Below are 26,271 nucleotides of genomic sequence, written 5' to 3'. Positions count from 1 at the left end.
ACATACATACATACATACATACATACATACATATATACATACATTTTGTATTGTAATTCGTAGCTGACCCCTGTTATATTCGGTTCACAAGCAAGTGGAAGAGTATTTATAAAGCAAGAGATATCCCTTGGAAAGTCGGCAGCTTATGTAGACTTTATTTGTTTGTATTACCCCGTCGTTGTGGAAATGACTATCTTAGCAAACTACGTCGAAGATAAAAGCTACAGAAAAGATCTTGCCTATTTCTAGAGTTTTCAGTATCCAGTCATAGGAAATATTGTCGGACGTTTAGGAAAACAATTCAGTTAATACTTAAGCTTGTCGAGGTGCGTGGCTTAGTGGTTAGGGTGTCAGCATCATGATCGTAAGAGTTTGGTTTCGATTCCTGCACCGGGCGACGCGTTGTGTTCTTCAGCAAAACGCTTCATTTCACGTTGCTCCAGTTCACTCAGCTGGCAAAAATGAGTAACGCTGTGATGGACTGGCGTGAGTTTATTGCTAACATTCTTTTTGGCATTCAGCTTTGAAGTCAATATTTTTCTCACTCGCCGCAGGTACTCTCTTTTTGTTTTTCCTTCATGCCGTGGCGTTGGATTCCCTCTACCTTGAGGCAGGTATTTGTAGCTAGATTGAGGTTCAATTACCTTCATTTCACCAATCTGTCTTCGTAAGCTTTCCATTTCTCATCACAATCGCAACACGTTATGAGAGTCCAAACTCCTTTTGAATATCATTGGATAAAATCTGCAGACTGGACTAAACTGTTTAGTTCTTCCACGATTATTTTTTTGTATAGCTTCAGGACGTCCATGAATAGCAAGCGGCCTAGTTTTCTCTTACCTCTTTTCGAGCTTTTTGCAGAAAGCTTTTTGCTTTGAAAAATCTTCGAAAATTTGCTTCGAAGAGAGCAAACATGAAAGATGGCCACGAAATGCAAGTGTAAGGAAGGCAGTACGGCAATTTGCACGAGGACCTCCCCGTCCTCCACACCATGATTTGCAATAGATAGCAGGAAGTAAATACAGAAGAAGAAAACGAAGAAGAAGAAGAAGAAGAAGAAGAAGGGAAAAAGGAGAAGAAGAAGAAATGAAAGAAAAAGAAGGAAAAAAGAGAAGAAGAAGAAGAAGAAGAAGAAGAAGAAGTAGAAGGAAAAAAGGAGAAGAAGAAGAAAGAAAGAAATGAAAGAAAAAGAAGGAGGAAAAAGGACAAGAAGAAGAAGAAGGGGAAGAAAAGAAGAAGAAATAGAAAGAAAGAAAGAAAAAGAAGGGAAAAAAGGAGAAGTAGAAGAAAGAAGGAAAGAAAGAAAGAAAAAGAAGAAGAAATAGAAAGAAAGAAAGAAAAAGAAGGGAAAAAAGGAGAAGTAGAAGAAAGAAGGAAAGAAAGAAAGAAAAAGAAGAAGGAAAAAAGGAGAAGTAGAAGAAGAAGAAGATGAAGAAGAAGAAGAAGAAGGAAAAAGAAGGGAAAAAAGGAGAAGAAGTAGAAGAAGAAGAAGAAGAAGGAAAAAGAAGGGAAAAAAGGAGAAGAAGAAGAAGAAGAAAGAAAAAGAAGAAGAGGTAGAAGAAGAAGCAAAAAAAGAAGAAGAAAAAATTAAAGAAGAAGAGGAAAAAGAAGAAAAAGTTGAAGAAGAGGAAGCAGAAGAAGAAGAAGAAGAAAATGGTTTGGAAGCCTTTCTAGGGACGTCTCTCTCTGTAGTATTAATTAGCGATTAGGAACATCATTTTGGTTGCATGTGTGCATTGGGTGGGGCTAGTGGAGAAGAAAGCTGCGGAATCCTCCTTAGTCGTTTCCAGCTGGCGAACAGTATTTCCCGAATACTCCAATCTGGACATGGGCAAACAGCATCGGATCATGCAAGCGAAATATATTGCTAATGCTTAGCAGTATTTCGTCTGTCTTTACAGTTCAAATTCCGAAGAGGTCAACTTTGCCTTTCATCCTTTCGGTGTCGAAAAACTCAGCACCTGTTGCGTACCGAGGTCAATCTAATCGACACACCCCTCCTCTATTATTGCTTGTATGCACTTTTTCAAGATCAGTGACGAATAGTTACTGGAAAAAGGTTATTAATATTTGTATTGGGAACTCCTTTCATCAAAAACAGGTGATTGTCGTACGCTGATAACGGGTCAAGAACCAGAAACTGCGGTCCATGCGTATCACATAGTTGACGAGGGAAGGATGATCTCCCTTTGCAAATGACGAAAGAGCACAGAAAGTGTGCCTAAAGCCAGCTGGAGAAGATGTTCTCCTGGGGCTACAAGCTACAGTAACACCCACCCTTAGTGGTTAGCCATATAGAGATGGCAAATATACCTGTCGTGCAGTTACTGTTTATACCTCGTTCAGTGATTTAGTATTGGATATAAGTGCAGTAATGCTTGGGTTCCGCGCTGACATCATTTTCGTCTTTGTCTATATACTCCTATAGAAATACGTAGTATGTTATAAACATTTTCTTGTGCTACACATTTGCTATATACAAAGTAATGTTATATATTCGAAGTAATGTTCATGAGTAATTCAGCATTTCATCAATGATTTTATTTTGCTTTTTACACATAAGGCGCAGGAGTAGCTGTGTGGTAAGTAGCTTAGTTACCAATCACATGGTTCCTAGTTCAGTCTCACTGCGTGGCAACTTGGGCGAGTGTCTTCTACTATAGCCTAGGGCTGACCAAAGCCTTGTGAGTGGATTTGGTAGACGGAAACTGAAAAAAGCTCGTCGCATACATATATATCTATATGTGTGCGTGTTTCTGTCTGTGTGTTCTGTATATATATCACCCACCATCACTTGACAACTGATCCTGGTGTATTTCGTCCCCGTCAAATAGCGGATCGACAAAAGAGACTGATGGAATAAGTACTAGGCTTAGAAACAATAAAACCTGCGGTCGATTTCTTCGACTAAAGGTCCCAGCATGGCCACAGCCAAATGAATGAGACAAGTAAAAGAATAAAAGCAGTGATTCATTTTCAGTTTCAACATTTCTATGCTGATGTACCTCAAAATATTCTATTGTCAAATATAGTTAAATGTCCATTACTATCACAAACGTCCACACTTTATTTCTTAGTAATTTTGATGTATGAAGGCGGCGAGCTGGCAGAAACGTTAGCACGCCGGGCTAAATGCTTATAAGTATTTAGTGTGTCTTTACGGTCTAAGTTCAAATTCCGAAGAGGTCAACTTTGCCTTTCATCCTTTCAATGTCGATAAATTAAGCACCAGTTGCGCACTGGAGTTGATCTAATCGACTGCTCCCCTCCCCAAAAATTTCGGGCCTAGAGTAGAAAAGAATTAATTTTGATGCATAAAGGCAGCGAGTTGACAGAAACGTTAGCAAACTGGGCGAGATGCTTATCAGTATTTCGTCTGTCTTTACGTTATGTGTTCAAATTCCGAAGAGGTCAACTTTGCCTTTCATCCTTTCGGTGTCGATAAACTCAACACCATTTATGTATATTGGTTTGAAATTTTAGAACGAGATTTAGGTCGAATATATGAGCTCTGTTGTTAACTAGTACTTATTTTATTGACCTCGAAATAATAAAGGGCTCAGTCAACTTTGGTGGAGTTTACATATATACATATATATATATATGTGTGTGTGTGTGTGTATCTGTGTGTGTGTGAGTGTGTGTGTGTCTGTGTGTGTGTATGTGTGTGTGCGCATGTGTGTATGTATATATATATATATATACATATATATATATATATATATATATATATATATATATCTATATATATATATATATATATATATATATATATATATATATATATATATGTTTATATGTGCGTTTGTCTGTGTGTCTGCGTATAAATGTACAGCTATAACTACATATTTGTCTTTGTATTTTCCAGGATGTTTTTACTCCGGTACATGTTATTTCCCTGGTTCGGTAGTTGCAACACCAGTCCCCTGTTATAATCAAATCTGCACGGAGACATCACGTGGTAAATATTCCTGGGAAAAGATTAACGTTGGTATGTTAAAATATTATTTTAGAATCTCTCTCTCTGTCTCTCTCTATTTCTCTCTCCCTCTCTCACTACCCCTTTCTCTGTCTGCCTCATTATGTCTCTCTGTATTCCCTTTCTCTTTTTCAATCTGTCTGTCTGTCTCTCTCTCACTGTCTATTTATCTATCTATCCTTCCTTCATTCTCCACCTCTTTTTCTCTCAAACTCTTTCTCTCCGTCTCTTGTTGGTTTAGGGAGTGACATCTGGAAAGAAGGAGGACTATTTTATTTAATATATGAAAATCAGAACGGGAACTGGCAGTTGTTCAGTTTTTTAATTCATTAAACATTCTTGTCTATATTCCATTGTAAAAGAATGTTGTTTATTATATGACTGCTCATCATAGGTGTCCTATGCATGCTCACATACGTACACACACAAACACACGCCAATATATACATATATACAAAGAAAGAGAAAGTGAAAGAGACAGACAGAAAGAGACAGGTAGATAGATAGATAGATAGATAGATAGATAAGATAGATAGATAGATAGATAGATAGATAGATAGATAGATAGATAGATAAATACATAAATACATACATACATACATACATACATACATACATACATACATACATACATACATACATTTTGTATTGTAATTCGTAGCTGACCCCTGTTATATTCGGTTCACAAGCAAGTGGAAGAGTATTTATAAAGCAAGAGATATCCCTTGGAAAGTCGGCAGCTTATGTAGACTTTATTTGTTTGTATTACCCCGTCGTTGTGGAAATGACTATCTTAGCAAACTACGTCGAAGATAAAAGCTACAGAAAAGATCTTGCCTATTTCTAGAGTTTTCAGTATCCAGTCATAGGAAATATTGTCGGACGTTTAGGAAAACAATTCAATTAGTACTTAAGCTTGTCGAGGTGCGTGGCTTAGTGTTTAGGGTGTCAGCATCATGATCGTAAGATTGTGGTTTCGATTCCTGCACCGGGCGACGCGTTGTGTTCTTCAGCAAAACGCTTCATTTCACGTTGCTCCAGTTCACTCAGCTGGCAAAAATGAGTAACGCTGTGATGGACTGGCGTGAGTTTATTGCTAACATTCTTTTTGGCATTCAGCTTTGAAGTCAATATTTTTCTCACTCGCCGCAGGTACTCTCTTTTTGTTTTTTCCTTCATGCCGTGGCGTTGGATTCCATTTAGCTTGAGGCAGGTATTTGTAGCTAGATTGAGGTTCAATTACCTTCATTTCACCAATCTGTCTTCGTAAGCTTTCCATTTCTCATCACAATCGCAACACGTTATGAGAGTCCAAACTCCTTTTGAATATCATTGGATAAAATCTGTGTCTGTGTGTGTGTATCTGTGTGTGCGCATGTGTGTATGTATATATATATATATATTATATATATATATATATATATATATATATATATGTTTATATGTGCGTTTGTCTGTGTGTCTGCGTATAAATGTACAGCTATAACTACATATTTGTCTTTGTATTTTCCAGGATGTTTTTACTCCGGTACATGTTATCTCCCTGGTTCGGTAGTTGCATCACCAGTCCCCTGTTATAATCAAATCTGCACGGAGACATCACGTGGTAAATATTCCTGGGAAAAGAATAAAGCTGGTATGTTAGAATATTATTTTAGAATCTCTCTCTCTCTCTCTCTCTCTCTATTTCTCTCTCCTTCTCTCACTACCCCTTTCTCTGTCTGCCTCATTATGTCTCTCTGTATTCCCTCTCTCTTTTTCAATCTGTCTGTCTGTCTCTCTCACTGTCTATTTATCTATCTATCCTTCCTTCATCCTTCACCTCTTTTTCTCTCAAACTCTTTCTCTCCGTCTCTTGTTGGTTTAGGGATTGACATCTGGAAAGAAGGAGGACTATTTTATTTAATATATGAAAATCAGAACGGGAACTGGCAGTTGCTCAGCTTTTTATATCATTAAACATTCTTGTCTATATTCCATTGTAAAAGAATGTTGTTTATTATATGACTGCTCCGCATAGGTGTCCTATGCATGCTCACATACGTACACACACAAACACACGCCAATATATACATATATTCAAAGAAAGAGAAAGTGAAAGAGACAGACAGAAAGAGACAGACAGAAAGAGACAGGTAGATAGATAGATAGATAGATAGATAGATAGATAGATAGATCGATAGATAGATAGATAAATAGATAGATAGATAGATAGATAGATAGATAGATAGATAGATAGATAGATAGATAGATACATACATACATACATACATACATACACATACATACATACGTACATTTTGTATTGTAATTCGTAGCTGACCCCTGTTATCTTCGGTTCACAAGCAAGTGGAAGATCATTTATAAAGCAAGAGATATCCCTTGGAAAGTCGGCAGCTTATGTAGACTTTATTTGCTTGTATTACCCCGTCGTTGTGGAAATGACTATCTTAGCAAACTACGTCGAAGATAAAAGCTACAGAAAAGATCTTGCCTATTTCTAGAGTTTTCAGTATCCAGTCATAGGAAATATTGTCGGACGTTTAGGAAAACAATTCAATTAGTACTTAAGCTTGTCGAGGTGCGTGGCTTAGTGGTTAGGGTGTCAGCATCATGATCGTAAGATTGTGGTTTCGATTCCTGCAACGGGCGACGCGTTGTGTTCTTCAGCAAAACGCTTCATTTCACGTTGCTCCAGTTCACTCAGCTGGCAAAAATGAGTAACGCTGTGATGGACTGGCGTGAGTTTATTGCTAACATTCTTTTTGGCATTCAGCTTTGAAGTCAATATTTTCCTCACTCACCGCGACTGCGCATGAGTTTATTGCCAATATTGTGCTTCTGGCATTCACCTTTGAAGCTAATATTTTTCTCACTCGCCGCAGGTACTCTCTTTTTGTTTTTCCTTCATGCCGTGGCGTTGGATTCCCTCTACCTTGAGGCAGGTATTTGTAGCTAGATTGAGGTTCAATTACCTTCATTTCACCAATCTGTCTTCGTAAGCTTTCCATTTCTCATCACCATCGCAACACGTTATGAGAGTCCAAACTCCTTTTGAATATCATTGGATAAAATCTGCAGACTGGATTAAACTGTTTAGTTCTTCCACGATTATTTTTTTGAATAGCTTCAGGTCGTCCATGAATGGCAAGCGGCCTAGTTTTCTCTTACCTCTTTTCGAGCTTTTTGCAGAAAGCATTTTGCTTTAAAAAATCTTCGAAAATTTGCTTCGAAGAGAGCAAACATGGAAGATGGCTACGAAATGCAAGAGTAAGGAAGGCAGTACGGCAATTTGCACGAGGACCTCCCCGTCCTCCACACCAAATACAGAAGAAGAAGAAGAAGAAGAAGAAGAAGAAGAAGAAGAAGAAGAGAAGAGAAGAAAGAAAGAAAGAAAAAGAAGAAGAAGAAGAAGAAGAAGAAGAAGAAGAAGAAGAAGAAGAAGAAGAAGAAGAAGAAGAAGAGAAGAAGGTCTGGAAGCCTTTCTAGGGACGTCTCTCTCTTTAGTGTTAATTAGCGATTAGGAACACCATTTCAGTTGCATGTGTGCATTGGGTGGGACTAGTGGAGAGGAAAGCCGCGGAAACCTGCTCAGTCGTTTCCAGCTGGCGGACAGGATTCCCCGAATACACCAGTGTGGACATGGGCAAACAGTATTGGATCATCCAGATCTTATCGAGATAGGGTGTTCTGTAAGCCAGCTGCTAGGAATAGCATAGGTTCGCCACAATTTCAATTTGTCAACTACACAGACCAGAAATTTGTGATCTGTACGGTTGATTTAGATAGGCTTCATAGGCAGGGATACGGATAATGGAACATGAACGTGTCCTTTCCAGCGCATCGCACTTTCCGATACTGGCTTAGCAAGATATAAGAGGCATACGGTCGAGGCATGCGATTCTTCAACGCCAAGCATGAATGTTGCATTGTCAGAGCTAGGGCATGTGCTCTAAAGTAGACGGGAACGAAGGCCGCTCGCTGAACCCGGACGGCCGAGGCGCAACGTGGTAATAAAGCTACAATTCTGTCATTGAGTATTGGAGACGGGTGCATGCTACACGAATCGAAGCAGATTTGTGCAGGATTTCAGCGACACTTTGCTGAACTGTACGGGGATCGCAGTGGTCCGGAGGTGGAAGTGAACTTCACTTCCTACCTTGACGTGCCGCAGTTTTCAGCTGGGAACGTGTAGTTATGCGTAATGCCGATAACAGCTGAAGACATACGTAATGCATTGGCTAGTTGCACGAGGGACAGGTCTCCTGGATTGGATGATATGCCCTTCAGGCTATATACACATATGCCAGATTATTTTGGTGAGCTTTTGGCATCAGAATGGAAGCATATTCGGATCTGTGAGCCGAGTTGTGGAGATGCTACTGAGAAGGGATCCAGACAAGGGGAACATTGCTGCTAACTTTAGGCCAGCATCTCTGCTAAATAGAGATTACAAAATTTTGGCCAAGTTCTTAGCAAAGAGGTTGACGCTTGTCGTTGACAAACTGCTGGGTGGTGGGCAGAGTTGTACAATCCCCAGCAGAACTATACACAACCTCCACCTCACGTGATACATCATGTGGAGGGTTGGTAAAGAACCTGGCTTAGGTGGGGCCCTGATTCATGTGGATCAATTGAAGGCTTTTGATATGGTCGACAATATGTACTTGGAGGCTGTCCTCAAGGCGTTTCGTTTCAGTACCGTTTCCAGAGGCTGGATCTGCAATGTACAGCGACATCTGTACGGTGGTGAAAGTAAATGACCACCTGTCGGAGTCGTTTTGTATCGCACGTTCGGCCGGTCACTTTCAACTCTTCTCTACGTATTGGCACTTGAGTCATTACTACGGAAGCTGGAGATTTCCAGGGGCATCCCAAGTGAATTGGGATGCAGAAGGTTTGTATCAGTGTACGCGGATGGCATCACCGTCATAGTGTTGAACACCTTGGAAATCGAAATGATCGGCACTACCCTAAGAGGATGCGAAGCGGTGAAAGGAGCAAAGATCAACCATTAAAAACCAGTAGTGCTGCAGCTCGGCACCTGGAAAGGCATGCCAACTAAAAGCGTGGTGCGGCGCTGAACAGAAGGACTTGTTAAGTTTCTCGAGATCTGGTTCGGTCCGGATCTCCAAGAGGATAAGAACTGGTGTGAAGTGACGGACAAGGTGTCCACTCTCACGCAGAAATAGGCCAAGGGGAAGTTGTACCTGAAAGGTCAGACAGAGGTGGCAATTGCGTACATCGCATCCATTATATGCTATTACCTGACTGTCGTCCCTTGCCCCGCTTCGTGATTGAACGAGGTGGTGCGTTTGCTCTTCCGCTTTAATTCTGAGCAAGTGTGGTCGCCGTTTGTTGAACGCACTTTTGCGCAGCTCGCAGAGTTACAGTCCCAGTACTACGGTGTCAGCTGTTCACTACCTGTGAATGAAGGCAATATCCATGATTAACAAGTGGTTGACTTTTTGTTGGCGGCATTTATATACATGCCCAGCATTTTCTTTCCTCAGAATCAGTGTTAGTGTTATCAGGTACAGTACAAAGATCAGTGGGGAGAGGCAGTGCCTCTCTTGATTTCTATTGTCCCTTGACTTCTTCCATATGCCGTCAGTTCCCTCCTGCAATTCGCCATACATTTTCCAAGCAATCACTTATCATTCGATGCAAAGAGGTTCATACATTCCATATTCCAAAAATGTGGGATCATATCGTAGGCCTTACGATAATCGATCTATGTCATGGCTAAGTTAGTTTTCCTCCTCTTACAGTCTTTAATAACAGTTTTGTCCAGCATGAGTTGATCCTTGGTACCTCTGCACTTACGCTTGCAACCCTTCCGCACATGTGGCAAGACTTTGATATTTGTCAAGTACAGCACTGTGCTACCTATTGTCAACCACCCAGGTGCTACTTGGTCGGCATTTAACAAGGTGTTCAATTGTGCAGCTATTCGTGCATGACATTCACTAAATCCTTTGGTCCAGTAGCCTTGAACTCCATCTGGTCCTGAGGCCTTCCATTTGCCCGTTTTTTGCTTATTTCCTTCACTTTCCCAACTGAAATGACTAGTTCTGCCTGTTTTGGACAGATTACTTTTTTGTTTTAGTTGTTGCAACCACTCAGCATCTTTGTTGTGCTCCTTGTCTTTACTCCAGATGTAACTTCAAAACCTTTGACGTTCAATGTTACCTGGTATCAACTTTTCATTTGTACACTTTCCATTTACTTCTTTGTAGAACCACTTCTAATCTACTCTGAATAACCTATTCTGCTGGTATCCCTTCATTCTTTGCTTGAACCTTACCACCTTTGCTTTCTTTGCAACGAGGCGCTGTTTCAGTTCCTCCATTACCACTTTCAGGCCCTTTCTTTCAATATCGCACTTCTTGTTCAGTGCACTGTATTTTTATTCGCTTTTAGGCCCCCACCTTCTCTTTTCGGTCTAACACACAAATGTCTTTCGAGAGCATACCTAACCCCGCCAGTATTCTTCCCTTCCACTGTGGATCTTTTCTTTTGTCACTCGCATTATATTTCTTTTTCTTGACATCAACACCCACATTTACAGCAACAATACTTGTTGCCTTGATTAAATTATTTGTTTCTATGATGTTTTTTGTTCTGATATATTTCACATTTTCATTCACATTTTTCGTTTCTTGGTTCAATTTCCACCGATCAACCTTTCAAAGGTATCAAACAATGTTGCTATTATTTCCCTGAAGCCTTGCTTTTATTCTGTTGTAGATTGCCTTTTGCCCATCTGTCATGGCACCATCAGTTTCATTGTCTTCTATCAAACCATCTATATGCCTCTCATCGAGTAAGCTAATACTGTTCCTTTATTAGAGATTCCTCATCTGTTTTCTACTATGAGTAGGAACTCTGCTGCTGTTTTCTAATACTCGTCTTTTGATTGATTCGACCTCTACATTTGTGAACTAACAATTTTTTTCTTATTACTCTAGCTTGATCATGTAATCTCTGTTCCACTAGTTAAAACAATCCTTTTTCTCTACATTGATCATACATATCTTTTCGGTATCCCCTAAGACAAACACCATTTTCGTCTACGGGATTGCTCAGGTAGTAGCATTCCATGACCACAGCATTGACTTGTATGTTTCATCTACGCTGTTCACTACCAGTGAACTAAGGTAACACCTCTTATTTTTCGAGCACCTTCGGGAATATTCGAGCGATTATAGTGCTGTTTTCTGCAAGTGCTCCACCCTTATTGCAACCCCTATTTGTTCCACGTACCTCTCGAGATTTTTGATCACTGTTCCCAGGGCTCCGACAATTATTGGTACTACTGCTGCCTTTATCATATTTGTGTGGTGGACATGTGTGGTACACATGGCCTAACTAGATACGAATATTGATTTCCCATTTTCCCCTTATTCGATTTTAAAGCACCATCAAAGTTCCTGTAATTATACCGGGACATTGACATCAGAAGGAGCATAATAAGTATTTTTATCTTAAGTAAATGTAAATGAAAAAACACGAATGTAATCTTTTCTAAAAGAATTCTATGGTGTTGGCTCGACAATTAGTAAGAAATGTTTTGATGGAACCTGCATTAGGACACAATATGGTAGATATATCTGGAAAAAGAAATATACTGGTATGTTAAAATATTACTTTACACCGTCTCTCTCTGTCTTCCTCTCTCACTACCCCATCTCTCTTTCATATTCCTAATATAATTAGGAATATGAATCGTATTTTAACTTCTTGTTAATTTGTTTATCAAACTTTTTCTTTAATTATATTAATAACAAACTATATTTTTAATATTTTTTAATAGCAAATATTGCATTTTATCATATAAACCTTAACTTCACTATATTACTTCAATGAGAAGTTCTAACTCACATAATTATATAAATTCCCAATTATGTTATTATCTCTCCCCTCCATCTTGTTCTTAAATGAATTCCGACTTTCGGTATAGAAGCTAACCTAATTAATATTAATTAGAAGCAATTTTTTAGTAAATCATGATATATTGAACTCTTTTTTATGTCCTTATTTTGTAAACATTGATGTACTCTCTCTCTCTCTCTCTCTGTCTATCTATCTATCTATCTATCTATAAATACATATTTGTCTTTGTAACTTCTAGGATGTCGTCTCTCTCATGCATGTTATCGCGCTGGTTCGAGAGTTGAAGGATCAAGACCCTGTTATACTCGAATTTGCATGAAGAAACCAGATGGTAGATATGAATGGAAAGATGAATCTATTGGTATGTTAGAATATTATTTTACAATCTCTCTCTTTCTCTCTCTCTCTCTCTCACAACCCCTTCTTTTTCTGTCTGCCTCATTCTGTCTCTGTATGTATCACTTCTCTGTATTCCATCTCTCTCTCTCTTTCTCTCTCCCTCTCTCACTACCCCTTATTCTGTCTGCCTCATTCTGTCTCTCTGTATGTATCACTTCTCTGTATTCCCTCTCTATTTCTCTCCCCTCTTTCTCTCTCTCTCTCTCTCTCTCTCTCTATTATCTATCTATCCTTCTTTCATCCTCCACATTTTTTTCTCTCAAACTCTTTCTCTCCGTCTCTTGTTGATTTAGGGAGTGACATCTGGAAAGAAGGAGGACTATTTTATTTAATAATTGAAAATCAGAACGGGAACTGGCAGTTGCTCAGCTTTTTATATCATTAAACATTCTTTTCTATATTCCATTGTAAAAGAATGTTGTTTATTATATGACTGCTCATCATAGGTGTCCTATGCACGCTCACATACGTACACACACAAACACACGTCAATATATACATATATACAAAGAAAGAGAAGGTGAAAGAGACAGACCGACGGACAGACAGAAAGAGAAGTTTTCTCTGTGGTTGACCTTCACGAACAACTGAGTGTATATGTGTATGTGTGCATACGGTGGCGTCAGGATGTATGCATGCACACTGTGTGTCTGTGTCAGCTAATGAATGTGTACGTGTATCGATTGCTGCATATTTGAATATGACAACCAGCAAGTGATGAGTTAACTTTCAGTGCAACTTTGAATTATCAAAATATGTTTTTACATATTCAGATATCCAGTTCGATCACGCTTACAAATTCAGATAACCAGTTCGATCACTCTTACACACACACACACACTCTCTGTCTCTCTCCCTTTCCCTCTATCTCTTTCCTTTATTTTTCTTCCTCTACCTCTTTTTCTCTTTACCACTTTATCTCTCACCTCTTCAAACTCGATGTTGCCTGAACAGGTACACGATGTACCGCGTATCAGGCGTCGAGGCGGATGCGGAGCAACGTGAAATGAAGTGTTTTACTTAAGAGCACTACGCATCATGTGATCTAGGAACTGAAATCATGATGTTATGACTGCTAGGCCATTAGTCCTCACCACATATATATAATGTATATTGGTTTGAAATTTTAGAACGAGATTTAGGTCGAATATATTGAGCTCTGTTGTTAACTAGTACTTATTTTATTGACCTCGAAATAATAAAGGGCTCAGTCAACTTTGGTGGAGTATACATATATACATATATATGTGTGTGTGTGTGTGTGTGTGGTGTGTGTGTGTGTGTGTGTGTGTGTGTGTGTATGTGTGTGTGTGTGTGTGTTGTGTGTTGTGTGTGTGTGTGTGTGTGTGTGTGTGTGTCTGCGTATGAATGTGCAACTATAAATACATATTTGTCTTTGTAACTTCTAGGATGTCTTCACTCTCGTACATGTTATGCCCCTGGTTCGAGAGTTAACGGATCAAGACCCTGTCATACTCGAATTTGCACGAAGAAATCAGATGGTAGATATGGCTGGAAAGATGAATTTTATGGTATGTTAGAATATTATTTTACAATCTCTCTCTTTCTCTCTTTCCCTCTCTCACAACTCCTTCTTTTTCTGTCTGCCTCATTCTGTCTGTATGTATCACTTCTCTGTATTCCATCTCTCTCTCTCTTTCTCTCTCCCTCTCTCACTACCCCTTACTCTGTCTGCCTCATTCTGTCTTTCTGTATGTATCACTTCTCTGCATTCCCTCTCTGTTTCTCTCCCCTCTCTCTCTCTCTCTCTCTCTCTCTCTATCTATCTATCTATCTATCTATCTATCTATCTATCTATCTATCTATCTATCTATCTATCTATCTATCTATCTATCCTTCTTTCATCCTCCACATTTTTTTCTCTCAAACTCTTTCTCTCCGTCTCTTGTTGGTTTAGGGAGTGACATCTGGAAAGAAGGAGGACTATTTTATTTAATAAATGAAAATCAGAACGGGAACTGGCAGTTGCTCAGTTTTTTAATTCATTAAACATTCTTGTCTATATTCCATTGTAAAAGAATGTTGTTTATTATATGACTGCTCATCATAGGTGTCCTATGCATGCTGACATACGTACACACACAAACACACGCCAATATATACATATATACAAAGAAAGAGAAAGTGAAAGAGACAGACCGACAGATAGACAGAAAGGGACAGGTAGATAGATAGATAGATAGATAGATAGATAGATAGATAGATAGATAGATAGATAGATAGATAGATAGATAGATACATACATACATACATACATACATACATACATACATACATACATACATACATACATACATACATACATACATACATACATTTTGTATTGTAATTCGTAGCTGACCCCTGTTATATTCAGTTCACAAGCAAGTGGAAGAGTATTTATAAAGCAAGAGACATCCCTTGGAAATTCGGCAGCTTATGTTGACTATATTTGTTTGTATTACTCCGTCGTTGTGGAAATGACTATATTAGCAAACTACGTCGAAGATAAAAGCTACAGAAAATATCTTGCATATTTCTAGAGTTTTCTGTATCCAATCATAGGAAATATTGTCGGACGTTTAGAAAATAATCCAATTAGTACTTAAGGTTGTGGAGGTGCGTGGCTTAGTGGTTAGGGTGTCAGCATCATGATCGTAAGATTGTGGTTTCGATTCCTGGACCGGGCGATGCGTTGTGTTCTTGAGCAAAACACTTCATTTCATGTTGCGCCAGTCCACTCAGCAGGTAAAAATTAGTAACGCTGCGACGGACTGGCGTCTTGTCCAGCTGGGGAACACATACGCCTTAAAAACCAGGAAACTGGGCCCATGAGCATATCTAGGCTTTAAAAAGGGCGCATTTATTTTTTACTTAAGCTCATAGCTTATTCTTCTATTAAGCTAATATCTTGCACTCCCACAGTAATTGATTGACATTTTTGTCTCTTTCTTGTACATCATACATTATGCAGTGTGACAGAGTTTGTCGACGTTTCAGACCAATTTTCTTACTAAGGGTTTGATCGGCTATAATTAGCATTTCGCTCTTTTGATTCAAGGTCTCTCTTTAGCTGGTTAATTTGGTTGCTCTTTCGATTCCTCTCAGAGCTGATATCATCTTTCGCTATATCGGGTAACATTCAGGTGTAGAAGTAAATTTTATAAATATTATTTTCTCTTTATTACAGGTTTTGTTGAAGCTCCTGATGTCTTGCATGCGTAGCGGGCTTACTACCTGCAGTTTTCGGTACCATGCTATTCGATCTTTTCAGCTATCTAATACTTTCCTGATTATTCTGGCCGTGCCAAGGAGGCAAATCTTTTGTTAGAGTTCTACTGGGTACCTTACTCCAATTTACTTTATTTTCCTCTACATTCCCTCTCATATTGTTCCCAAGGACCCAACAATAATTGGCACTATCTACACCTTCTTCATTTTCCATAGCCGAACTATTTCGTGCTTAAGAGAGTTGTATCTATCTATCATTTTGCTACCTGGTTCTGTTGCAATAACTTATAGTGGTTTTCGGGCAGGTCTTGAGCATTCGCATCTCATATGGGCAATGATTTCATCCACTCTATTGCAGATGCAGCACGGCGGGTATATACTTTCTCATTATTCGGATTGACCCTCCAGTTCGTGGACAGAAGTTGGTTTGGGGCTGCCACAGATGTATTCTCGGTCTCTTTCTTTTGGGTTCCTTCGATCAGCCAGTCCCACTATTTTTTCCAGCAACTTCTTTTGTGGCGACATGGAGTTGATTCTGACTCCTTGCGTAATTCTTCTTCGTGCCTTTTGCACATCTTTTGTTTTCCCTTTTCTCTGCTCTCAAAGCTCCCTTGTTCCTAACTCTCATTACCAAGGTTTCGTTACTTTGGGATAGGTACCTCATTTAGCTCTCCAGTTCGATACGCACGCAGTCTTCCACACTTATCATTTCCCTTCCTCCATTTGCTCTCTTCGTGTATGTGCGATTAGTGTCTACACATAGATTGTGGGCTCCTTGCATCGTTAGGAGCCTTCTTGACTTCCTGCCTATCTCCTTTAGCTCCTCTTCTTTCCACTTCAGGCTCTGAGCGCCATACCAAAATACTACGACTGCGCGTGAGTTTATTGCTAACATTCTGGCATTCAGCTTTGAAGTCAATATTTTTGTCACTCACCGCGACTGCGCATGGGTTTATTGCCAATATTGTGTTTCTGGCATTCACCTTTGAAGCTAATATTTTTCTCACTCGCCGCAGGTACTCTCTTTTTGTTTTTTCCTTCATGCCGTGGCGTTGGATTCCATTTACCTTGAGGCAGGTATTTATAGCTAGATTGAGGTTCAATTACCTTCATTTCACCAATCTGTCTTCGTAAGCTTTCCATTTCTCATCACCATCGCAACACGTTATGAGAGTCCAAACTTCCTTTGAATATTATTGGATAAAATCTGCAGACTGGACTAAACTGTCTAGTTCTGCCACGATTATTTTTTTGAACAGCTTCAGGTCGTCCATGAATAGCAAGTGCCTTAGTTTTCCCTTACCTCTTCCCAGCCCATAACTAATTTTTTCTGTAGTGTTTCACTCAAGGGGATTATTATTATTATTATTATTATTATTATTATTATTATTATATTATTATTATTATTATTATATTATTATTATTATCATCATCATCATTATCATTATTATTTTTATTATCATTTTCATTAGCATCTTCTTTCAGTCCTTTTTCCATTTCTTATCGAGTGTCTTCCTAGGTCAGAGAAACGCACTGTAAACATTGGCAGGCCATTAAAACAAGCATACCAGATTGTTCATTTACAGAGTCATGTGATAGAGAGAAAGTGGAAGACCTTCTTCTTCTTCTTATTATTATTATTATTATTATTATTATTATTATTGTTGTAGTTGCTGTTGTTGTTGTTGTTGTTGTTACGAGTACACCAGGTACATGCATCACAACTGTATGTGTTCGATAAGTTGATCTGATATCAAGATAATCAGTACGTTACCTTGTAGATGGGGTCCAGTTAGAATTTTCTTTAGGTCGAGTAGCCCATCCCGCTCAAAAGCTTCCTAATGTTGAACAAAGCACCCATGTTTCCAAAGGTAAATTGTCCAAACCCCAAAGAATTCTTCTCAACACATGACTATGATGCTCCCCCACTACTTCTGCTTGTGATTAGAGACGCACATATTGTTAGTCACTAAGGGACATACTCAACTGGTTGAGGTCAAACAATTGACGAGCAAATCTGTGATATTGAGCAGAATATTTGCAGTAGCTCATCTTTTATACCAATACAATCCATATGATAACACTTCCAATCAGTTAAGATGAGACGCCATGAGAGCCACTGCCTAGTACTTTATTATTATTGTTATTGTTTTTTTCCTTCTTTCTTCAAATATTCTTCAATTTCTCGCCGAGTGTTTTCCGTAAACCTAGGGCAGAGAAGTTCACTGTATGCATTTCCAGATTACACACGCAAATTCACAGGTAAAATATGTATTTAAAAAAATTAATAAATAAATAAATTCATGAATGGATGTTGTTTTCACAGCGATAATGCTCTTCTCAGTACATGAGTCGTTCCAGTTAACACGATTCGTTGTTAAGGAGTACCTCATAAAACATGACAGACTAGGGCAGTGCATCCACAAGAATGCTTGTAAATACTACAAATTTAGATACCATAATAAATGGTACAGGCACCATCCAGAGAAAGTTGTAAATAGCAAGGGCGTCACCGTCCTTTGGAACTTCCCAATATAGACAGACAAAAGAATTTACTTCAGTCGATCAGACATTGTGATCAAGGACTACATCAGAGGAACTTATCTGTTAATTGATACGTCTGTCCCACAAGATCAAAATGTCTCAAGAAAGGTATACGAAAATCTTTCTCACTATAAAGATCTGGAATTGGAATATGATAATACCATTAGTAATTGGTCCGTTGGGAATGATAAAGAAGGAAGTTGAGAAATATATTAAGCTACTCCCTGGTAACTCCAAACTCCGTGAGATACAAAAGATAACCTTGATGGGTACAGCCCATATACTACAGAAAGCACTCTTCATATAAAATGGAATAAATGCGGTGATAATTTTAGTAAACATAGTAAAACAAAAGTGCCCTTTCTACTCTTGGCCTTCAGTGGATGCCTGGTAATACGGCAGCTGAAATAAAATTATAATGAAAGGAAACCATAAACAATAAAAAGAGAAAAGATTGATAAATATGGAGACCTGAGAATCGAGATCGCTAAGAAGTGGTAGCTACGAGAGTCAAACATAAAGGGTATCGCTATTCTGCACGAGGAAGTCAGATCCATATTTAAGGACTTTTGCATGGCAGTTTCTGGTAGGTAAGCTCTAATCGCGCGCTGCAATAACAAAACCTTCCATTTCTGCTTCGAGCGGGTCCAAGTAGTGCTGTTTTCGGCAAGTGCTCCATCCTTATTGCAGTCTATATTTGTTCCACGTACCTCTCGAGATTTTTGCTCACTGTTCCCAGGGCTCCGACAATTATTGGTACTACTGCTACCTTTTTCATAGACCACAACTGCTTAACTTCCCAAGCTAACTTGTCATATCTCTCGACTTTTCTTTCTTCCTTATGGCATACCTTGTTGTCAGCTGGGCATGCTATGTCTATGATCCAGCTTCGTTTGTTTTCTTTCTCAATTAAGACTATGTCCAGCTTCCTATTCTCTATCTCATGGTGGCACTGGATCATAAAATCCCACAGAATCTTTGCATTATCATTTTCGATGATGCCTTATTACTACTGAGTGAGAGAGCAGTGCATGCCATCAAAGTGGCACTGAGATAAAAATATACGAAACCCATTATACCCATCATGACTACCCGTCTGATAAGGGTACTCCGGTCTGCTCGAGTCACTGCCATATGTGCACAAGGTGACCTTATATCAAGATTAACAACGTATAACCTTGCAGGTGGGGCCCTGTTAAAATTTTCTTCAAGTGGAGTAGCCCATCCAAATCGAAAGGTCCTTAAATAAGGTTTGTTTGAGGATGATGAACAAAACACCCAACTTTCCAGAGGTGAATTATTCGAACCCCAAAGAATTCCTCTCAACACATGGCTATGATGCTCCCTCACTACTTCTGCTCGTGATCAGAGATGCACATATTCTCAGCCACTGAGGGACATGCTCAATCAAATAGTTAAAATCAAGCAATTGACAAGCAAAATCTGTGGTATTGAGCAGAATATTTGCTGTAGCCCATCTTTTATACCAAGACAAACAATGTACGTGATAACACTTCCAATCAGTTAAGATCAGAAGCCATGAGAGCCACTGCCTGGTACTGTATCTCATTATTATTATTATTATTATTATTCAGTAGTTTTCTTTTTATAGCGTGCTTTCACTTCACTGCCGAGCGCAGCTCTGTGTGCCTTGGGTATGTGCTGTGATTTGTTGTGATGCTCTGATGGTTATTGTATGGAAAGTGTTCTACGTAGGATGTGTGCAGTGCCTAGTAGTGCAATTTTCTGTATGTTATATGTGTTTGTAAGTCCTGGTGTTTTTGTTATGTATTTGTCTGAATATTTTTTTATCATGCCTAATGCACCTACTATGATAGGAATTGTTTCTGTTTTCAGATTCCACATTCTAGTTACCTCAATTTCCAGGTCTTTGTATTTTGAGAGTTTCTCCATTTCTTTTAGAGACACGTTGTCATCAGTCGGTATTGATACATCAATTAGAAAGAATTTTTTTCTTCATGATCTCTGACAACTATATCTGGTCTGTTGGCCTTAATTTCTCTATCTGTGTGTATCGGCATATCCCAGAGTATGGTTGCTTTCTCGTTTTCTGTGACCTTTTCTGGTGTGTGCCTATACCATCTTTTTTCTGTTGTTATTCCATAATGTTGGCATAGCTTCCAATGTATGTAGGTTCCAACTCTGTCATGTCTGTGAATATATTCCTTCTTAGCCAAGACTGGGCAGCTAGAGATAATATGATTTATTGTTTCTTGTCCATCTCCACATATTCTGCAGTTACTTGTTATATTTCTTTTCATTACATGTTTTTGGTAATTTCTGGTGGGGAGGCTTTGGTCTTGTGCTGCAATTTAAAAATCCCTCTGTTTCTGCTTTGAGTCCTGAGCTTCTCAACCATTGCTGGGATTTTTCTTTGTCTATTTCTTTTGCGTTTAGTTTAGTCCAGTATTTACCATGAAGGGGCTTTTCTTGCCATCGTTTTATCATGGTTCGTTGCTGTTCTATTTTTAGTTTGGATTTCATTTGTTTTATAGGTTTTGTTGTTTCTTCATCTTCTTCTTCTACTTCATGTTTATTAGGTGGTATGATTTCTTGTTTGTATTTGTCAGCTTCCTTAAATACTGAGAACAGTTCTTTGTTTTGCTCGTGTTTTGCCGCTATCTGGATCAGTTTTCCTTCCTTCTGAAGTAGATATTTTTGCAGTCCTATGGTGGTTATTTTATAGTAGTTTTCCAGCTGTATAAGGCCTCTACCACCTTCTATACGTTGTATATATAGTCTTTCTATGTCAGATTTTGGGTGATGCATCCTAGATCCTGTCATTATTTTTCTTGTTTTCCTATCTATTTTGGTCAGTTCATTTCGTGTCCAGTTAAGGATATTGTAGCTGTAACTTATAACTGGGACAGCTAAAGTGTTGATACCTATTATCTTGTTTTTAGCATTGAGCTCTGTGTTTAATATTGATCTAACTCGTCTATAATATTCTTTTTTTTTATTTTCTCTTTCATTTGTGTGTGTTGTGTCTTATCTAGTTCATGGATTCCTAAGTATTTGTAAGTTTGGCTTTGGTCTAATTCTTTTATGTCATTGGTTTTATCTAGTGTGATGTTGTTACTCTTAACTAGTTTTCCTCTTTTCATGGTTACTTTGGCGCATTTTTCTAATCCAAATTTCATATCTATTTCTTTGGTAAATCCATGAACTGTCTTTAATAGTGTTTCCAGCTGTTTGTCATTTGCAGCGTATAGTTTTAGGTCATCCATATATAAAAGGTGGCTGATCGTTTTGCCGTAACATTTATATCCGCATCCAGTTCTATTTAGCATATCAGATAGATTATTATTATTATTATTATTATTATTATTATTATTATTATTATTATTATTGTTGTTGTTGTTGTTGTTGTTGTTGTTGTTGTTGTTGTTGTTGTTGTTATTATTGTTATTATTATTATTATTATTATTATTATTATTATTATTCAGTAGTTTTATTTTTTATAGCGTGCTTTCACTTCACTACCGAGCGCATCTTTGTGTGCCTTGGGTATGTGTTGTGATGTGTTGTGATGCTCTGATGGTTATTGTATGGAAAGTGTGTTCTGCGTAGGATGTGTGCAGTGCCTAGTAGTGCAATTTTCTGTATGTTATATGTGTTTGTAAGTCCTGGTGTTTTTGTTATGTATTTGTCTGAATATTTTTTTATCATGCCTAATGCACCTACTATGATAGGAATTGTTTCTGTCTTTAGATTCCACATTCTGGTTACCTCAATTTCCAGGTCTTTGTATTTTGAAAGTTTCTCCATTTCTTTTAGAGACACGTTGTCATCTGCCGGTATTGATACATCATTTAGAAAGCATTTTTTTCTTCATGATCTCTGACAACTATATCTGGTCTGTTGGCCTTAATTTCTCTATCTGTGTGTATCGGCATATCCCAGAGTATGGTTGCTTTCTCGTTTTCTGTGACCTTTTCTGGTGTGTGCCTATACCATCTTTTTTCTGTTGTTATTCCATAATGTTGACATAGCTTCCAGTGTATGTAGGTTCTAACTCTGTCATGTCTGTGAATATATTCCTTCTTAGCCAGGACTGGGCAGCTAGAGATAATATGAGTTATTGTTTCTTGTCCATCTCCACATATTCTGCAGTTACTTGTTATATTTCTTTTCATTACATGTTTTTGGTAATTTCTGGTGGGGAGGCTTTGGTCTTGTGCTGCAATTAAAAATCCCTCTGTCTCTGCTTTGAATCCTGAGCTTCTCAACCATTGCTGGAATTTTTCTTTGTCTATTTCTTTTGCATTTAGTTTAGTCCAGTATTTACCATGAAGGGGTTTTTCTTGCCATCGTTTTATCATGGTTCTTTGCTGTTCTGGTTTTAGTTTGGATTTCATTTGTTTTATAGCTTTTGTTGTTTCTTCATCTTCTTCTTCTTCTTTATATTTGTTAGGTGGTATGATTTCTTGTTTGTATTTGTCAGCTTCCTTAAATACTGAGAACAGTGTTTTGTTTTGCTCGTGTTTTGCCGCTATCTGGATCAGTTTTCTTCCTTCTGAAGTAAATATTTTTGCAGTCCTATGGTGGTTATTTTATAGTAGTTTTCCAGCTGTATAAGGCCTCTACCACCTTCTATACGTTGTATATATAGTCTTTCTATGTCAAATTTTGGGTGATGCATCCTAGATCCTGTCAGTATTTTTCTTGTTTTCCTATCTATTTTGGTCAGTTCATTTAGTGTCCAGTTAAGGATATTGTAGCTGTAACTTATAACTGGGACAGCTAAAGTGTTGATACCTATTATCTTGTTTTTAGCATTGAGCTCTGTTTTTAGTATTGATCTAACTCGTCTATAATATTCTTTTTTTTATTTTCTCTTTCATTTGTGTGTGTTGTGTCTTATCTAGTTCATGGATTCCTAAGTATTTGTAAGTTTGGCTTTGGTCTAATTCTTTTATTTCATTGGTTTTATCTAGTGTGATGTTGTTACTCTTAACTAGTTTTCCTGTTTTCATGGTTACTTTGGCGCATTTTTCTAATCCAAATTTCATATCTATTTCTTTGGTAAATCCATGAACTGTCTTTAATAGTGTTTCCAGCTGTTTGTCATTTGCAGCGTATAGTTTTAGGTCATCCATATATAAAAGGTGGCTGATCGTTTTGCCGTAACATTTATATCCACATCCAGTTCTATTTAGCATATCAGATAGAGGTGACAGTGCCAAGCATAAAAGAAGTGGAGAGATCGTGTCTCCCTGGAATATTCCTCTTCTAATGGGGATGGCTTTGGTTTTCATGAGTCCCTCTTTTGTTTGGAGCTGTAGCACAGTTTGCCATTTATTCATAGAGTGCCCAATGAATTTTATAATTGTTGGTGCTACTTTGTTAATGGCTAGTGTTTCGCGGATCCATGTGTGGGGGATGCTATCAAACGCCTTTTTGTAATCAATCCAGGCCATACTGAGGCCTTTCTTCTTTCTGTGGCTGTCTTCAGTTGTGGCTTTATTGATCATTAGTTGATCTTTACAGCCGTATGAGCCTTTGCGGCATCCTTTCTGCTCTTCTGGAAACAGGTTGTTTTCGTCCAGGTGCTTGTTCAACCTTTGCGATATCACTGCAGTAAATGCCTTGTATATCGTAGGGAGACAGGTTATTGGTCTGTAGTTTTCTGGTTTTTCTGTCTCATTTGATTTGGGAATTAAGATGGTTTTCCCCTTCGTGAGTCATTCAGGCATTGTCTCTGGCTCTGCTAGTACGTTGTTAAAATTTTCAGCCAGCTTTTTGTGCATTCCTGTTAGATATTTCAACCAGAAGTTGAAATATCTAACAGGATCTTGTCATGCCCAGGTACCTTCCAGTTGCTTAGTCTTTGCAGTGCCTGGGTGACCTCTTCAGTTGTTATGGGGGTCCAAAGTTGCTCAGATGCTGAGTTTGTTGTTTTCATACTCCTTTTGCTTTGGTTGTTCGTTCGCCGACCATATTTCTCTCCAGAATTATTCCACTTCTTCTGTCGTTGGTGCTGCAGTGATTTCTATTTTATTTTTGCCAAGTTCTTGGTAGAACTTTTGGGGGTTGGAGTTGAACTTTTTGTTTTGTTCAAAGAAGCGCTGGCGTTTCTCGTAGCGGCGGATCCTTTGTGCTTTGGCAAGGATATCTTGCTTTAGCTTTTCTTTTATCTCAGGTAAATCTTTTTGTGTGATGTTGTATTTGCGGAGTATTTTTGTTTTCTTTTTGTTGCTCAGTAGCGTTGATTGTCTACTGATTTCATTAAGAATCTACAGATCTTTTCTTATTTTTTGTATTTCGTTTTGGATGTTATTTATCCACAGGGTTTGTTTGGGTGGTGGGGTTCCTGTTTGGACGGGTTTGAGTGAGTATCCAGCTTCTTTTGTGGCTGCAGTGGCTGCTGCGTATACTAAGTTATTTAGCACAGTGATATCGCTTTTTGTTTCAGTGGCTATTAGTTCCGTGACGGCTAGGTTAATGCTGTTTATAATTGGTGTTGTTGTTTCGTCTATTTTGATTTTTGGGAGGTATGGTCGGTGGTCCATTTTGAGCTCTGTGGTTTTCAGTTCTTTGATTATTCTACTTTTTATATTATCATATTCATTAGGCTCCCCTTCATTGTTTCCAGGTTTTAGATTTGTGTCGTTTTCTTTCTTATTTGTATGTTTGTTTGTCGTGTTGGGAGTGTTACATTCGTCTTCGTGTTTTACTGTTTCAGTGTTTATATTATTGGGCATTGTCGTGTGGCTTCTATCTACATTTTCCTGATGTATTTTTCTATTAGATGTTCTATTTCTATTTCTGATATTTTTTTTGCGTTGAGAATGTATCTTCGTACGTTAGCTAGTTTGTTAGGTTTCATTGCTGTATCCAAGTCTATATTTATGTTGTTTTCCTTCCATATTTTATATGTATGTGTTGTTGTATTTTCATTCTTTGGGTAGAGCACTGCTGTAAAATAAGCATGTAGGATAGAAATGTATTCCTCACGTGTCCATTTATGTCTTTTGGGTTTTATTTGCGGGATATGAGGAGCAACGTCCGGCCCATTATTTTGACGGTCGTCATTTTCGTAGGGTACCGGTCCGTTCATTTCTGTTGTCACATTGTTTTGCACGTGTAGTTTTTCGTACATTTTATGTTGTAAGTTTAATGTACGTACTTCCCGATTGCTATTATTGGGTTGAATAATATCGGTGTTATTTGATTTCTTCGTAGTTTTTTTTGTACATGGTATTTGGGGTCGGAGATGATCTGGTGTTGATGGGTCGTAATGCTTATTATTATTATTATTATTATTATTATTATTATTATTATTATTATTATTATTATTATTATTATTATATTATTATTATTATTATTGTTATTATTATTATTATTATTATTATTATTATTATTATTTCTACTACTACTATTAGCAAATCTATCCATCTACGATGGAAACATAAAATGTGGGAGGGAAATCATAACAGCAATATGTACTGAAAAATATATAAATGGATTTTAATGATTGCAAAACGTCTTTGTAGACATTATTTTGTGTGTGGTCGACACTAATTTTCAAGATAGTCTACTCATAGCGACTTATAACTGGCCGTGTATAAACATTGCAGTGGGTAAAAATACACCTACACGGTCTAAAGTCTGGCCCTGTGCCTTGTTTGCTGGGAATGAGAATGCCAGTTACATAGGAAACTGCCCGCGTCTTACTTGGAACGAAAACTGGTTATCGGTTAGTATAAGGAGGTATCGCGGAATGAACAGGCGTTTACCATTATGGGGGCCAGTTGCAATCACTGCTTCGATAACATTGGAATTTAGTTCTTCTACCTTGCATCTCGTTCCATTGCAATGTCCGTTGGCTGGATCAAGATTCCTAAGGAACATTATCGGACAGTTTTTTTCAATTGGATTTTATGGGGTGGCAATTCCGATGGATTTAAGTTGTTCAAGAAATCCCGTGGGTACTGGTGGTAAGTTTCGTCATCTGTTGTATCCGAACACGTTAGCACACCGGGCGAAATGCGTAGCCGTATTTCGTCTGCCGTTACACTCTGAGTTCAAATTCCACCGAGGTCGACTTTGCCTTTCATCCTTTCGGGGTCGATAAATTAAGTACCAGTTTCGCACTGGGGTCGATGTAATCGACTTAATTCCTTTGTCTGTCCTTGTTTGTCCCCTCTATGTTTAGCCCCTTGTGGGTAGTAAACAAATATATCTGTTGTATCCGAACT

General features: G+C 38.3%; 1 protein-coding gene across 1 annotated transcript in view; it reads left to right on the top strand.

The window, feature by feature from the left end:
- LOC115232389 overlaps window positions 1-26,271 on the top strand; it is a 74,585-nt gene that overhangs the window by 22,516 nt on the left and 25,798 nt on the right. The window contains exons 6-9 of the mRNA XM_029802246.2: window positions 3,869-3,991; window positions 5,493-5,615; window positions 12,114-12,236; window positions 13,684-13,806. Of these exons, the coding sequence (XP_029658106.1) occupies window positions 3,869-3,991; window positions 5,493-5,615; window positions 12,114-12,236; window positions 13,684-13,806 (492 nt within the window). The remainder of the gene's footprint in view (window positions 1-3,868; window positions 3,992-5,492; window positions 5,616-12,113; window positions 12,237-13,683; window positions 13,807-26,271) is intronic.

Source organism: Octopus sinensis, linkage group LG2, assembly GCF_006345805.1.
Source record: "Octopus sinensis linkage group LG2, ASM634580v1, whole genome shotgun sequence".
Lineage (NCBI taxonomy): Eukaryota > Metazoa > Mollusca > Cephalopoda > Octopoda > Octopodidae > Octopus > Octopus sinensis.
Note: the sequence above shows the minus strand (reverse complement) of the source record. Positions and strands in the feature narration are given on the sequence as shown.